The 15408-nt window shown below is 36.7% G+C and overlaps 2 protein-coding genes across 7 annotated transcripts in view; one reads left to right on the forward strand and one right to left on the reverse strand.

The window, feature by feature from the left end:
* Nucleotides 1-2080: 2080 nt before the first annotated feature.
* Nucleotides 2081-11168, forward strand: CNOT8 (CCR4-NOT transcription complex subunit 8). 3 transcript variants are annotated; one of them, XM_039335778.1, is made up of 7 exons: nt 2081-2156; nt 5861-6035; nt 7348-7541; nt 8012-8173; nt 8949-9093; nt 9714-9824; nt 10036-11168. In XM_039335778.1, exons 2-7 carry the CDS (start codon nt 5919-5921, stop codon nt 10183-10185), a joined length of 879 nt encoding a protein of 292 aa, XP_039191712.1. In that variant the 5' UTR covers nt 2081-2156; nt 5861-5918; the 3' UTR covers nt 10186-11168. The 3 variants fall into 3 exon arrangements, with proteins under 3 accessions (XP_039191712.1, XP_039191710.1, XP_039191711.1); XM_039335776.1 differs by lacking the exon at nt 2081-2156 and adding an exon at nt 2165-2334; XM_039335777.1 differs by lacking the exon at nt 2081-2156 and adding an exon at nt 2396-2790.
* A 964-nt stretch (nt 11169-12132) lies between these two features.
* The window catches only part of GEMIN5 (gem nuclear organelle associated protein 5), a 30499-nt gene continuing 27223 nt past the window's right edge, over nt 12133-15408 (reverse strand). For 3 of the 4 annotated variants that reach the window (XM_039335783.1, XM_039335782.1, XM_039335779.1), the window contains exons 26-28: nt 13898-14417; nt 13011-13107; nt 12133-12458 (exon numbers count right to left, since the gene is read on the reverse strand). In XM_039335783.1, the coding sequence (XP_039191717.1) occupies nt 12291-12458; nt 13011-13107; nt 13898-14417 (785 nt within the window). In that variant the 3' untranslated portion in view covers nt 12133-12290. The remainder of the gene's footprint in view (nt 12459-13010; nt 13108-13897; nt 14418-15408) is intronic. The other variant, XM_039335780.1, reaches the window with a different exon arrangement.

Below are 15408 nucleotides of genomic sequence, written 5' to 3' on the forward strand. Positions count from 1 at the left end.
CAGATAGAGAATCTTGTTCCTCACAGTCTGACAGTCCTTTACGTGTTTTTTTTTTTTTTTTTTTGCAAACTCCAAATGAGCTTTCATGTGTTTTGCACTCAGAAGAGGCTTCCATCTAGTCACTCTGCCGTATAGCCGATTGGTGGAGGGCTGCAATGATGGTTGTCCTTCTGGAACTGTGTCCCATCTCTACATAGGATCTGGAGCTCAGTAAGAATGACCATTGGGTTCATGGTTACCTTTCGTACTGAGGCCCTTCTTCCCCAATTGCTGTTTGACTGGGTGACCAGCTTTTGGAAGAATCCTGGTTGCACCAACTTCTTCCATTTGAGAATTATGGAGGCCGTAGTGTTCTTAGGAACTTTCAGTGGAGCAGAAATTTTATTGTAGCCTACCCCGGATCTGTTGCCTTGCAATAATCCTGTCTCTGAACTCTGCAGACAGTTCCTTTGACCTCATGGTTTTTGTTCTGTTACAGTATGCAGTCAGCTGTGAGGCCTTCTATAGAGATATGTGTGCCTTTCCAAATCAATCAATCAATCAATCAAAATAGAGCTGGAAGGGACCTTGGAGGTCTTCTAATCCAGCCCCCAGCTCAAGCAGGAGTCCCTATATCATTTCACACAAATGGTTGTCCAGTCTCTTCTCAAAAACCTTGAGTGATGAAGCACCCACAACGTCTGAAGGCAAGCTGTTCCACTGGTTAGTTGTCCTCACTGTTAGGAAGTTTCTCCTTAATTCCAGGTTGCTTCTCCCCTTGATTAGTTTCCATCTGTTATTTCCTGTCTTGCCTTTTGGTGCTTTGGAAAATAAATGGACCTCCTCCTCTGCCTCCTCCTAGCAGCCTCTCAAATATTGGAATACTAGTATCATGTTGCCCCCAGTCCTTCTTTTCTCTAGATTGGCCATTCCCAAATCCTCCAACCATTCTTCATGTTTTAGTGTCCAGGCCTTTAATCATCTTAGTTGCTCTTCTTTACACTTTTTCCAAAGTCTCAACATTATGTCCAATCAATTTACCACAGGTCAACCCCAATCAAGGTGTAGAAACATGTCAGCAAAGATCAAAAGAAATGGGAAGTATCTGAACTAAATTTCAAGTGTTGTTGCAAGGGGTCTGAATACTTACACCAATGTGATATTTCAGTGCTTTTTAAAATAAATTTACAGACCTTTTTAAAATTCTGTTTTCACTGAGTGTAGATTAATGAGAAAAAAATGAATTTCAACAACTGTAGAATCAGGCTGTAGAATGAATATTTTCTGAATGCATTGTAAGTATATAACCCCTCTCTCCATTTAATCTACATCCTACTCATCCTTCTCTTTATTAATTAATGGGTAGAATTTCCAGGAACCTGAAATAAAGTCCATCAGATTTCCAAAAGGACTTGTTTCATAGTACGGTTGATAACTTTTTGCATGCTTTCAAGTCAGATTTTTCGGAAGTGCATTGCCACTGCGGGCTTCGCAGAGTTAACAGTGACTGGCCCAAAATTGCCCAGCTGCCTTCGTGCCTAAAGCAGAGCTGGTACTTTTTAACTTGATGTCTTAAGCGCCATACCAAATTGGCTTTCAGGGCTGACATAATTCTACGCAATTATTTCTAGCCTAGATAGGATTTGTTCCTAAGTCAGAGTTTTAAATAGACTTTAATTTACTAGGGTTTATAATTAAGGAAACATGGAATGATAGCTAGATACGGAATCCAGTTGCAAGTGTGTTTAATATGGGCACAAAGCATAACCCTCTCTTCCCCGCGATATGCCTCCGCGCAATTAAATGGATCTTGTGCATTTCTTATCTGCCGCCCTAATATAATAGGACACCGCTCACTTCTATGGATTTCCGGGATGCGAAATAGTCTGCCTTCATTGCTCCGGCGTACTAATTTAAGGTTACCAGGTCTACATTAACAAAACTCAAGGTCGACTGAGTGCAAAGCCCTACTAGCTTTGCATTGCCGTATATGAGACTCACGCAACATGCAAACGTGACCATAATTGGCGCTTTTCACTGGTTAATAAACACAAGTCAGAACAGCTTGCGCAGTAGTCGCTGGGAGGCCACGCTGGCCATGCGCATGAGCAATACTACAGCCTTTTCGTCTTTCCGGGATCTTCCGAGGCGCCCGGAAGTTTTCTTGCCTGAAAAGGGTCAGTAGGCTCTACGCAAAGCGCATGCGTGCAGGGAAGGTGGAAAGCGGGGAAAAAAAAAATCCCTCAAACCATTGAGTAATGTAAAAGGGCCAGGCTAGAGCGGCTTCTAACTAAGACCACGAAAGCGGCGGGAAAGAGTGATAACGGTCCGGCGCTCGATTCTGCTGCGCTCTCGGTGAGGCGGCGCGCGCGGGGCTTCCTTTTCGAGCGCAGGCCCGGAGAAAGAGGCTCAAGGCAGGGCGGGAGGGCCCGAGAGTCCGGGGCGGAGCAGATCTTTTGTTTGCAGACCGGATGTCCTGGGTCTTTGGGAAAGGCGTTTCGGTTTGCTCGCTCTCGTAGTCGACTTCCCAGAGGCAGCGGGGGCTGCTGAGGGGAGCAAGCCCGTCATCACCGGGAGCCGATCATCACGGCTGCCGTCCTATCTACTATATCTACTGAGCCCTCAAGCTTCAGCAAACCAGGGCAGACATTCAGATCCCAGATCCTCTGAGTTAACGCTGGGCAGCATTAAAATGGAAGGCTCCGTTTTTGAAAGACGGAAACGAAACGGCCTGGCAAATGCCTTCTTGCTTGAGGAGAAATAAACAGTGCCTCACAGGGCCATGTTCCATCGGACACATCACTTGCTGAGGTGATGGGGGATACAGTACTACAGTAGTAACGCCGATCCTTCAGAGCGTGGCCTCAGGTTGAATTCCCCATTCTCTTCTCTCTCTGGATGACTCCCGCAAAGAGAAGAAGAGAAAGGCTGGAAACGGAGACATATGCAGGGCAGGGACTGGGGTGATCTTTGGAGAGGCGGAGTTTCCTGAGCCCAGTCATGTTGGCATAGATAGAAGAAGCGAGCTTTGTTGTTGAGCTTGTGGCCGATTGCCAAGGGAAAGGGAAGGTGGATTCAGAGCACAACCTAAAAGCTTTGCGGTTGTGTTGAGCGGTCTGGATGTGCGGACTCGCTCAGAAATAGGAAATGAAATGCTTGGGAGGGGGAGAAAAGGTTGCCCCCCCGTTTTAAGGAATTCCTCAAGAGTGTCTGCTGAAAACGTGTGTGTGTGTGTGTGTGTGTGTGTGTGCACAGGTATGTGTTTTTAACAGGATAAACAATTTGAGGAGAAACAAATACGTCTTTATTCATTTACTCAGTTTACATCCCATTTTTCTGCTCAGAAGAGCATGGACAGTAACAAAATTAAAAAATACTGAAGATTAAAATTAAGATAAATTTATGTTGGTGAAAGATGCATCTTTATTATTTTAATTTATTAAAATTTTAATCTGCACAGCTTTAATATTTTAATTACTTCTATTTATCTTTTTATAATCTGTAAGCCTTCCAGAGTCGCCCTATAGAGGAAATGGGTGGAATGAAAATAAACTAAACAACATATAGTAATTTAATGTTGAGAGGCACCTCTAGAGAAGTTGTATTCTAATGCCTGGGAGCAATACAGGAAAGGCTCTTTCCTATCAGATACATGACATTCTTACGGGGAGAGAACCTCTTCAAAATGAGTGTTCTCCCTGATACTCAGGCTCCATGTTATTTAAAATTTAAAGATTAATGTCAGCCACTTACCGTAGTTTCTTCCAGTTAAACATTTATCATCTGGTCCTTGGTGCTCTCTGAGCTTGCTTGTTTTCTTGTAGAGGTTTCATTACCAAAACTAGGTAACGTCATCAGTGTTAGTAAGAAGTGCTGTTTGCTGTCAGTTTATATTCTAGTAGTTTGCCCTGTCAGTGTTGATGAGAGTGGTCTTAGAGATTCTTTGGTAGGGCTGTTTACTGTGGGGCTTTTTTGGCAGTTTCTTGATTGGGGCATTGTTTACTTGATTGTTGGTCTGATGTTAAACTTGGAGTTAATTTATGCTGATCTGGGTATTGATTGCTGGTGGAGAGGTGGTTGGGTCTTTTTGTTCCTTTTGGGCTAGTTGATTGCATGGATATTGTTAATGTCTATGTGTCTATTGATGGCTAATTTGTCAGAGTGGCAGGTTTCTAGAAATTCCCTGGAGTTTTTGGATTTCTTTGGAATACAGAATACTTGATTTTGTAAACCTGAGTAGACAGGCGAATGCAAACATCTTATGACCAAAGATTAACCTCTCCAAAGCATGGATTTATGCTCAAAACCAATATTTGATATCTCCAGAAGAATTGGCCTTTTAAAATAAATGTATAGAGAAAATGCTTGCTAAATATTTTTTTCTCATGTTGGCTCAGTAGCATTGTTTTTAAGAATTAAAATGTCCATGATAGTGGCCCAAAATTTCAGATTTTGAACTTTAACTATTAGTGAGCTTCCACCTTCTGAATTTTTGTTATATCTGCTGTCTCCCCTCCCATTTTTTTTTATCAAGTTGGAACTCAGGGGAGCTTATCACATGATCTACACCAAGGAGGAGCATGAATACATTATTTTTGTCATGTGCTAGGAATATTTTAAGTCCACAGTCGTGCCTTATGGTTTGGTAAATGCTTCTTCAATGTTTATTAGATTTTAAAGATGAGATTTTTTTTTGTAATAGTTTGGATTCTAATTTCATTATCTATTTAGATTCAGCTTCCCACATGAACATGTCCAGACTGTGTTTGAACAGCTTTGCCAACACAACTTAAGCTTTAGATGAGAAAATGTGTTGTAGATCTATCTGTTTTAGGATCTTGCAGCTTTATGAGGGCCTCCAACAGAGTTCACTTGTGCTGGCAAAGCTTTCGGTAATTTTTAACTTTCATCAGTACTGATTTTGCAGCTTGCAGAAGAATGTTAAAGGCCCTGACTGAGAAGTGAATCCTTTTCAAGAGTAATTCTTGATCAGCTTTTCTGTTAAAACAGGCTTTTGCCTCCCAGCTCCTCTTTGCCATCCAGATCCCACTTGCCCTTTTGTTGTGGAAGTGGTTCTTGTCCAGACAGCTGAGGGTTTTGACAGAATTTTTTGCCTTGCTCCATTTATTCTGGATAGTTGCTAGCTTTTGAGAGGTGTTTTTAAACAGGAATTCTTGATGATACAAGAAAAATATTTTTCTGATCCTATCTTTTATATCAGACACAAACATATTGCTGTCCAACATTGTCAGAAGGGCCTCTCCCTTATTTGGGAGGATGAAGTAGAGAAATTGGGCACCAAATTTATTGGGCCATTCCCTGGATCAGCTCAGATTAACTCAATTCTTTTTGTTGAGTTATGCTAACAAATGATTTACTATCCTTGTTGCCTAAACCTTTTGCTTTGTAACATATGGTTGTTTACTGCTTTATTCCTCATTTTGAGATTGGTAGACACCATTATTTCTCCCATCTCCCCCTGTTGCAAGTCCATTTTCATATCTAATTTGAAGTGATAATTGGTTTGAGGAATTTAAATGTTTTGGTGCAAAGTTTTAAAATAAACCTAGAGTCTTATACCTACCCCTCAAAATGAGGGGAAGGTTATAGTAAATTAGTTACATTTCAGTTGTGAAATACTTTACCTCAAATATTTTCCTCATATCCTTGTTTTGTCTTTTTTGGTAATTATCTATAGAAGTCTTTATATGTTTTCATCCTAATTCATTGCTCTTTTTTATATTTACTTATATGATGCTTAGAGCAATCTAATACTTGCATTGTTAAGGATTTATTTGTTCATCCTAAGTGTTGCTGAGTGTGATATTCTTGTCAGTATTGGATATTATATTGTCTTTTTTTCTTTATCAACACTTATTAGATAATTTGAGATATTGGAATACCGGATTTCCATTGTAATTGTATACAAATCCTTCAAGATGCCAGCAGCACTTGCTGAAAATAGTCAAGTGATCTGTGAAGTATGGGCAAACAATCTAGAAGAAGAGATGAGAAAAATTCGGGAAATTGTTCTAAGCTACAGCTACATTGCGATGGTAAATTTATGCTTTTGGTACAGCTTTTATTCTGGCATAATATTTTTAAGATAAGTAAAATTATTCTAGTTTAAATCAGTGTATTCAGTCTGGAATCCACTTGATATTTTAAAGAAACTTCTTTCAACATTTTAGTTCTATTAAATATTTCATTTAAGCGAGTTATGGAATTCAAATCTGCAAATTTTTCATTACTAATACTATTCCTGTATAATCCCTATTTTATTTAAAAGTAGATTTTTGTATAAACATTGATACATTTGAAGTTTCTGTAGTAACATTCTGGGCTTCATTGTATAAAGCTTATTTGTAAAATCTTGGCCTATTTGGCTGGATGTTTTTAGAGAGTGCTGGATTACATAGATTTGCCATTCTCAGACAAATCAAATTGTACTCATTGTCAATTAGTTCCAGGAGGTGTGATGAGTACCAAAAATGATAAGTACCAAACAATTTTTTTCCATAAGGAGTAATGTAGTGAGTCACAAGGCAGCTGACATGACGAATTCTAGTTTGTGCATTGAATACCAAACAAGCTAAAATTTCCATGTCAAAATGTGTTGTGTAGCAACTTCAATGTGTTTCAAAGCAGTTGAGTTCTAAGGTATCATTGTATCAGAATGAGTTCTGACATATTACATCAATAAATTCTGGATTAATCTTCCATTTGTTTTTATTCTGTGTTATTAGCATATACGCTTTTCTGAAACATAAAATATATGCAAAAATATTGTAAGCCTAAACCTTAAAACACCTTGTTCCAAATTCATCAGAAATATTTCAACACATGAATAAACTATTCCTTATTGCCTTTAAAGCAATTGCATGATCTCAGTAAAATAAATTGAATGCACTGAGAATAGGTTAATGAAGAAGTGTGTGTGGTAAATAAGAAGAGACCCATGCATATACTATGCATATACATTCCTTTTGGGAGATCAAAATACAAAGTAACATTAAAGGAAAAAAGGTAAGGAAATAACACGACAAATTATAGTATAAAGTGACAAAAAATATATCAAATGAATATATAACAAAAATGACTTCTGATTTTTTTATAGTACAGAGGTAATAATAAAATACAGGAACCTCTATCTAGATTTAAATAATTAATACCAGTATTTAAAATATCTTAAATTACTAAAATCAAGATTCTACAAAAACATTCATAATATATTTTTCTTTTGTTTAATACATAATAAAGTATCAATTATGAATAATCGTATATTTGCAAAACCACAATATTTCTATAGAGATAATATCCAGATTTTATTGTTGCTTCGGTTTAATGTTTTCTTATGTTCCTTTATAGGACACAGAATTTCCTGGGGTTGTTGTTCGACCAATTGGTGAATTTCGCAGTTCTATAGATTATCAATATCAACTGCTCCGATGTAATGTTGACCTGCTTAAAATTATTCAGTTAGGCCTGACCTTCACAAATGAAAAAGGAGAATATCCTGTAGGAATCAACACCTGGCAGTTTAATTTCAAGTTCAATCTTACGTAAGTCTGAATAACTGGCAGAATAGTTTCTCTATTCTGTGGCCACAACTCTTTGAGTTGTGGCCACAGAGAACCAAGATATTTTTGTCAGTTTTCCATTCTCTTGTAAAAGAATTATTGTATTCTTTTATTTTTATTTATTTTATTCTATTTCAAAATCTGCACAGTAGAAGCTGTTAATCTCTTTAAAAGATGTGTTACTTTGTAATAGATTATTTTTGAAAATAACCTGTTGATTTCAAATACAACAGGCCATTTTTAGATAAGAAAAATAAGGTATTTTCCCATACTTGAAGTGTAATAAAAAGATAATATAAACTGTTGACCTTTTTTCTGTGTCAGACAGAAGGGTTCTACAAACTATGTCATGGTAAATAATGAATTTGAAGTAGTAACATAAATAAATGATATCCAGTGATTGTTTAGGAAAAATCAAACTAGTTTTAACATTTATTTGTCTTTCTCATTAGGGAAGATATGTATTCTCAGGATTCAATAGACCTCCTTGCAAGCTCAGGATTACAATTTCAGAAACATGAGGAAGAAGGAATTGATACTTTACATTTTGCAGAACTTCTAATGACCTCTGGTGTAGTGCTCAGTGACAGTGTCAAGTGGCTTTCATTTCATAGGTTAGTCTGTTTTTTTCAATATGTCAATAAACTTTATTTGCCTTCTTCATTTGATCCAGCATAAAATGAGTAGATTGTATGTTGGAATTGTTTGAAAAAAAAAAGTGAACGATTTGGTGAATGGCCTTGGTGTACAGTTGGTGTATATGAATCTGAGAATGATCCTCAGTGGCAGAAAAAATTGCAATTCTAAATATTTAATGATTTGTAGATCATCAGTGCTTTGCCTCCAAACTTTTGGAAATTTTTAGCCTTCTCGGGTTGTTTCATTGTGAATGATAATTTTATAGAAATGTTTGTTATTTTATCAACATTTTAAACTGTTCCATAATGAATCTCACCTATCCCCAAATCTAGTAAATATCAATTGATGATGAAGGCAGTTAATATTTTACTGGTTCAACTTATTTACTTTTTGCAGGCATCAACTTTTAGAGTTTTTTTTTTGTTGTTGTTGCTAGAATTGAACATATGACTCAGATTATATGAGTTCCAGCTTTTTTCCTTCTGTTTTGTTACATTTTCCACCCAATTTGTTCTTACTAAATCCCTGTAATCATTGTGGTACATTGAACAAGTATTTTTTGTTCTCAGCATTCATTTGCATATTCCACTAATTCTACTTGCTGAGGAGCTATCTCCAGTTCAGTTTCCACTGTCAATAGTTATAAGCTGAACTGGAAAAGATTGAATTAAAATAGAGAACAGTAAACTCTGCTGTATCTAGTCACATTGCTGTTAACTAACATGTGCCATTGTACTATTACTTCATCAGTGGCTATGACTTTGGTTATATGGTGAAACTGCTGACAGATTCTAGACTTCCAGAAGAAGAACATGAGTTCTTTCATATTCTGAACCTTTTCTTTCCATCTATATATGATGTTAAGTATTTAATGAAGAGCTGCAAAAACCTGAAGGTACATTTTATCATTGTTAATTGCAAATCATGAAGTGTAAAAGAAAACAAGGAATTGTAGTAGATATAATTTAAAAGGTAGCATAATTAACAAATTATATATTTATAAATGCACGAGGGCTTTATTCAACAGTTGCTTTTAATTTTACTATAGCTACAAATTCTCTGAAAATTAAATGTCATTTGGGAAAGCAGGATCCAACTTTTGTATTATGGCACCATATAATTGCTTGGCAAGAATTTATCAATCACAGACCATCCATCTCACAAAAATCTATTCTGGGCAGTATACAACAATCCAAACATCAAATATATTCAAATACATAAAACTTCCCAATCATAAAAATATAAAAGTCATATACTTTCAGGAGCATTGCTTATTTAAAAGAATCATTTGTTTTAAATGCACTTTCAGGAGCATTGCTTATTTAAAACAATCATTTGTAACCACCAAATTATTGCTGGAGATTAATTATATATACAAGTTCAAAGTGTAGCATTGGCAATTTCAAAATTCCTTTAAAATTCTAGTCTGCTTACTTCTGTAGCTCCCATTAACCAGTCAAAAGAGGTCAGATGAAACATTGACTCTTGTGTTTCAGTCTTCTTCCTTTATTGCAGGGAGGGCTTCAGGAAGTTGCTGACCAGCTAGATTTGCAGCGTATTGGCCGGCAGCACCAAGCGGGGTCAGATTCTTTACTTACAGGCATGGCATTCTTCAGAATGAAGGAGGTAGGCTCATTTGGCTTCTTTCCAAATCTTTGGCTTGTAGTCTGATATTGTTCTTGATACCCTCTTCAATACCTTTTGCAGTGCTATACTATTCTTAATTTCTTTGGGTTATGCAAGTGTCAGCCACTGTTGAAATGACTATTTTAAATCTAAAGATATACCCCCAAATGTGTTAGATGAAATGTATAACCACTTATATATTTTTTCCTAGTTGTTCTTTGAGGATACAATTGATGATGCAAAGTATTGTGGGAGACTATATGGCCTTGGCACAGGAGTAGCTCAGAAACAGACCGAAGATGTAGAAACAGCCCAAGAGAAAATGAGTATTTTGGCTATTATCAACAATATGCCCCAGTGACTTACTGCTACTTTAGGATATTAACATGGATCCACAGAGGTAAATTTCCTTCTTGAAACTGTTTCACATCTTTCCAAGAAATGGCGAAAGCACGAGTGTTTTTTTGAAGAGAAAAAAGCATCTTTTCTTTGAATCTTGGTAGATTCCAATTAAGTGATTTCATAATGGCTGGAGAGTTTGTCTTGTATGTAAAAAAAAATCGAGCTACATACTATGTATATAACTCCTTTTTATTTTAAACATTACTGAATTTGCAAGTAGTTCTTTCAGAATTTTCAGCAGAGCTGAAGTTCTTTCATGCACTTGCAGATTTAGTTTTGACAGCTTATTTTAAAATTTCTTTTGCTCTCTGTGAGGGTGATGTGTTTCTAAGCCCTCTGCTAGTTTTTATCTTTTGTGTCAGTCTGTGAAAGTGATCCATTCAGCCCTGGTGGTGGAGACTGCATGAACATAATGTAACTATATGCTAGAAGTCACCATAATGGTGGTCCTGGATGGTATTATCACTAGTTCTTCCTTCCTTTAGCTTGCTGGGCCGTGATATCATATTGGCAATTTTCATCTTAATAACTTTAGAATAGAATAAAACTGTCAGCATGCTTGAGACTGCAGTAATAATTGGGACCAAAAATAGTTTCATGTTGCGTGAAATACTTTAACCCTTCTGTGAATAGGATGCTCAGTAATTGAGTAAAATCACATATATCTAGTAATAATGGGCTATTAAAACTTTTAGATTACCATTTTATACTACTTTGAAGAGGAATCCTAGATTGTTCAATAGATGTAGACTAAAAGTTCATTTAATAGTTTTGCAGATGTCATCATCCTGAAAACAAAAATCCTGTTTGGGGTGGAGGGGATCTTGACAGTGTGAAATTTTAACTCCCCATTATGTAAAGTATTACAAGCTGCTGTTAAATGCATCTGTATATATAATTGGTTCTTAATTTTGTAAAATAAAGACTTTTCTTAAAGCATGAGACTTGGAGTTCTATTTTTTTTTTAAATGGTAATTGTTTTTGTGTCAAAAGAACTGTCAGCAAAAGGAACTTAGTCACTAGAGATAAAAACTGATGCAAATTTTATAGACTTGAAAAGTGAGGTTTTTAGCACAATTCAAATTGTAACAATTACTAATTCTACTCTAAAAACCTTTTCATCTCCACGGGTTTTCCTCTCCTCCTCTTTATGTACAAGAAGATACCTTAAATACTGTTGCAAGAAATATACAGGAAGTCTTGTTTCTGCCTTTAACTTTAATTTGTATGCAAGTCAGAATTCATACAGGTAGTCTTCGACTAACAGTTCGTTTAGTGACCCAAGTTACAACTGCACTGAAAAAAAGTGACTTATGACCATTTTCCATTTTCGGAAAATGGGACAAAACTCACAACTGTCTCATTTAGCAACCAAAATTTGGGCTCAATTGTTGTATGTCGAGACAAACAGCCTGCCTACTACTAAAATTGGTGGATGACATTGTTCTTTTGAGTTGGCAAACCACCGGAAGCCATGCAATATTTTTATGAACCTCTGAAAATTTGCAACTTCAGTGGTTCATCAAAACATTGTGTAGCTTCAGCAGCTCATCAATTCAAGGAAGAGCAATGCTGTGTACCATGTTTATAAGTGTGTACCTGTTCATAAGTGTAGGTTGTCCCTCAGTCAGATGTATTTAACCTGGGGACTTCTATATATGCTACTAATATTTCTTCAGATCTTCCATAATTTTATTAAATATGAGATTAATAAAATCTAAAATTTTATTAAATTTTAGATCAGGAAGAGTATTTCAATGGGTTTAGAATGTATATGTATATATATTTAGAAGATATTCATAGAGCACCTATCTTTTAAAAGGAAAGATAACCAGATAGTTCATATAGCATGTTTATTAGAGAGGTGCAATGCACTTTCCTTCTGAAGTAGAAAAAAAATTGGTAGTGCTTTTAAAAAGTAGGTATTTATTTTTTTCCACATTATTTTATTACACTCAATAATTGTCCAGTATGACTGTATAACAGTAGTCTTCTAATCATTCATTCTAGAATGAAACATATTTCATAACCATCCTTAACCCTGAGAAGAAAAAGATAAGAATTTCATATAAAGAATTTCTTGGAAGCTTCTTTATATATGTGATTTCTTCCGTATTTCCTAAGTAGATTTAATGACTGCTCTTGTAATTCTGGAATCAGATCCACTTGGCACTGTGCACCCATGTGTAGCACAATAAGGCAGCATTCTAATACATCAGGGAAAGGGGAATCCTATAAATAAATAATAAATAAATAAAACTAGAAGTTCTAAGTTAGTTATATTAGGTATATTATTCTAGAAGCTCTAAGCTAGGTATATTATTCTTCAGTTCATATTTAAATTAGTAATGCTGTAACACTTCACATATATGAGTAAAAAGAAATTAAAATTAGCTTTATACCATTCAAACAGCATCAGTTCTAACAATTAAAAAATTATTAGTTAATGATCAGATTAGAATTAGTGAAACACATCATCCCCATCAGCTATTTAAAATTAGAAAATTATCACACCGAGTCTCCCTAGGCACCCAATACTTCGCTTTCTTGGCTGGTCCAGGCCTTTGGTGCGTTTGCAGAAAATGGAGGCCTAAAGTAATGCAAGGTCACGTGAGATCAGTGGGGCGAGATCTCATGCTACTGATCTCACATGATCTCACATGGTACTTTAGGCCTTTGTTCTCTGCAACAGAGAACGGAACCGAAGCCGGGGGATGCTTCCACCTGCCTCTGTATGCTGGATCGGGACATCGGAGGCTGCCGAAAAAGAATCGTAAGTCTTACCTTCATGCTTTCTGGAAATTCTGCTAGTTTCTGATTTGTTTCTGTAAGTTGCTTTGTCAGATCTGGCAGAGAAGCCGGTTCCTTCCTTTGTTCTTTACTGTAAACAGATTAAATTTAAAAGATCTCATTTCCAATAATATAGTCACAATGAATTATTTACAATATATATTGGCAGTGAAACTAAAAGAAATTAAATAGTTCTGTCATACAGACAAGTTACTTTCAAAATTGTTTCTAACAAATCCTACAAAAGCAATCCAAATGGTAAGGTTATGTTTGAAATTGTGCAGTTGTATGTTCTCTAAAGCTTTTTGATAAAGATTAAGAATTTTAGAGACTTTTTTGGAGTTAGAATAGTACCTGTATAAAGCTAAAGCTCCCCTTGAAAATATATGAGTTTAGGACCATAGCAGTTCAGGTATCAACCATTAATATTAACATCTTCCTAGCATTATTCCTCTGCTATGGCAAAGTCTGCTTTAAAAAGTTCCGTATCCCTTAATTTAGGGGGAGAGTCAGGGCAATTGATAGAGCTGAGCATTTATTGGCTGAATGCCCTTCCTGACACCATGTGGAGTTTGCAGTTGTTACTTTTTCTTTGCGGCTTAGGAGAGAAACATCTGCCACTACCTAGGATTCCGAATGGGAGGCGAGCGTCTTCACCACTAGGTCACCACGCCGCTCATTAATGCATATTCCCTATATCTATCTCAATTAAATTCACCCCTACGGTGAAAGAGATAGATAGATAGATAAGGAATATCAGCCATGCCAAAAGCTAATGTGCTCTAAGTTATAAGGTACAAGTCAAATCCAACACAGCTGCTGCTTTTGAACGTGATTAGCATACACTATCCTTTCTACAGAAATTATTTAGCAAATCTTACTTCAGATTCTGGTTTATTGCAGACTTAGCCTCCAATTCCTGCCCCTCAGCACTTTGATGGAAGTTGGTTTTCTGATGCTCATGAATCATTTCTGCAAAAAATTGTTGAACTCTAGAAATATTCCTCTGTAAACTCTGGACTTCAGCGTGTTCTTCTGAAAGGAGCACCCTACATGCCCTCAGTTTTATCTGTCTGTCTTCTAAAAAGCTTAAATGGTCCGCTAAATCAGTTTTTGAGGCAACTCCACTGGAATCCACATAAGAAGGATCTTCGGTCTTGGTGGGCTTGATTACAGTTTCTTCAGTCAAACAAACTGTATTAATGCTGTTACTCGGTTCAAGAGTAGCAGGAGAATAAGCTTCAGAGGTTTGTTTCAGGGATTCTAAGCCAGCATTCTCAGGGGAATTCCACCACAAGTTGTATAGCTGTCCATAAGCCACAAATGCTTCTAAACTTCTGAAAGCTGCCATGCTCTCAGGATTTCTGCTGTCCAGCTGGTCTCTCACATGATTGCAGCCTACTGAACAAGACAAAGGTAATTGGGAATGTTGTGCTTTTCAATCTTTTTCCAAAACCCAATATTTAGAATTGCACTGTTATACATTTTTGCCACTATAAGGAAAAGAAAATATATCAGAGTATAAAGTTTTAGTTTATAAAATAGATTCAGATATTAAATATATATAGGTAGTCCTTAACAGTTCATTTAGTGACCATTCAAATGGCACTGAAAAAAGTGACCATTTCTCACACTAACGACCATTGCAACATCCCCACGGTCACATGATCAAAATTCAGGTGCTTGGCAACTGATTCATATTTATGATGGCTGCAGGTTCCCGGAGCCACGTGATCCCCTTTTGCAACCTTTTGACAAGCAAAATCCATGGGAAAGCCAGATTCACTTAACCGTGTCACTAACCTAACAATTCTAGTGGTTCACTTAACAACTGTGGCAAGAAAGGTGGTAAAATCGGGCAAAATTCACTTAAATGTCTCACTTAGCAACAGAAATTTTGGGCTCAATTGTGCTTGTAAGTCGAGGACTACCTGTAACTTCCTGTGAAATTCACTACTACAAGAAATGGCAGGCATAACTGGAATGACTTTAGAAAGGGTTTGGGTACATTCATGGAGGACAGGTTCCTGAAGGCCTACTGATCATGAAGTTTTAAACATTTCCTTTTGGTTGGGGGCAGCATGCTGAATGCCAGTGGGAGAACAACAGAGGCGGGGGGAGGGGGGGTGCATCTCTCTTTTCTACTCGTGACCCAAGAAGTATCTAGCCATACTTGTCTTATGTTATTATGCAATCCTGCCTGCAGGTAGAAAATGAGATCAAGAATGTCTCATTGGACTTGTTTAAAGAATGACAACAATGCGAGCTGAATCTTTCTTCTCAAAAAGCAGAATGATGGTTTTCTCTCAAAATGAACTATTAAAAAGTGGAAAAAAGATGTTCTAGCTAGATCAGGAATTGGTCAGAATTCTTACCCAAAGAGAAAGAATAG

Source organism: Crotalus tigris, unplaced genomic scaffold (assembly GCF_016545835.1).
Source record: "Crotalus tigris isolate CLP2741 ecotype Arizona unplaced genomic scaffold, ASM1654583v1 scf7180000017658.5313226, whole genome shotgun sequence".
In the NCBI taxonomy this organism is placed as follows: domain Eukaryota; kingdom Metazoa; phylum Chordata; class Lepidosauria; order Squamata; family Viperidae; genus Crotalus; species Crotalus tigris.

Coding starts and splice junctions, on each gene's coding strand:
- CNOT8 (XM_039335778.1), top strand. CDS start 5,919: ATGCCAGCAGCACTTGCTGAAAATAGTCAAGTGATCTGTGAAGTATGG. Junction 7,542..8,011: donor AATTTCAAGTTCAATCTTAC/GTAAGTCTGAAT, acceptor CTTTCTCATTAG/GGAAGATATGTATTCTCAGG. Junction 9,825..10,035: donor CATTCTTCAGAATGAAGGAG/GTAGGCTCATTT, acceptor ATTTTTTCCTAG/TTGTTCTTTGAGGATACAAT.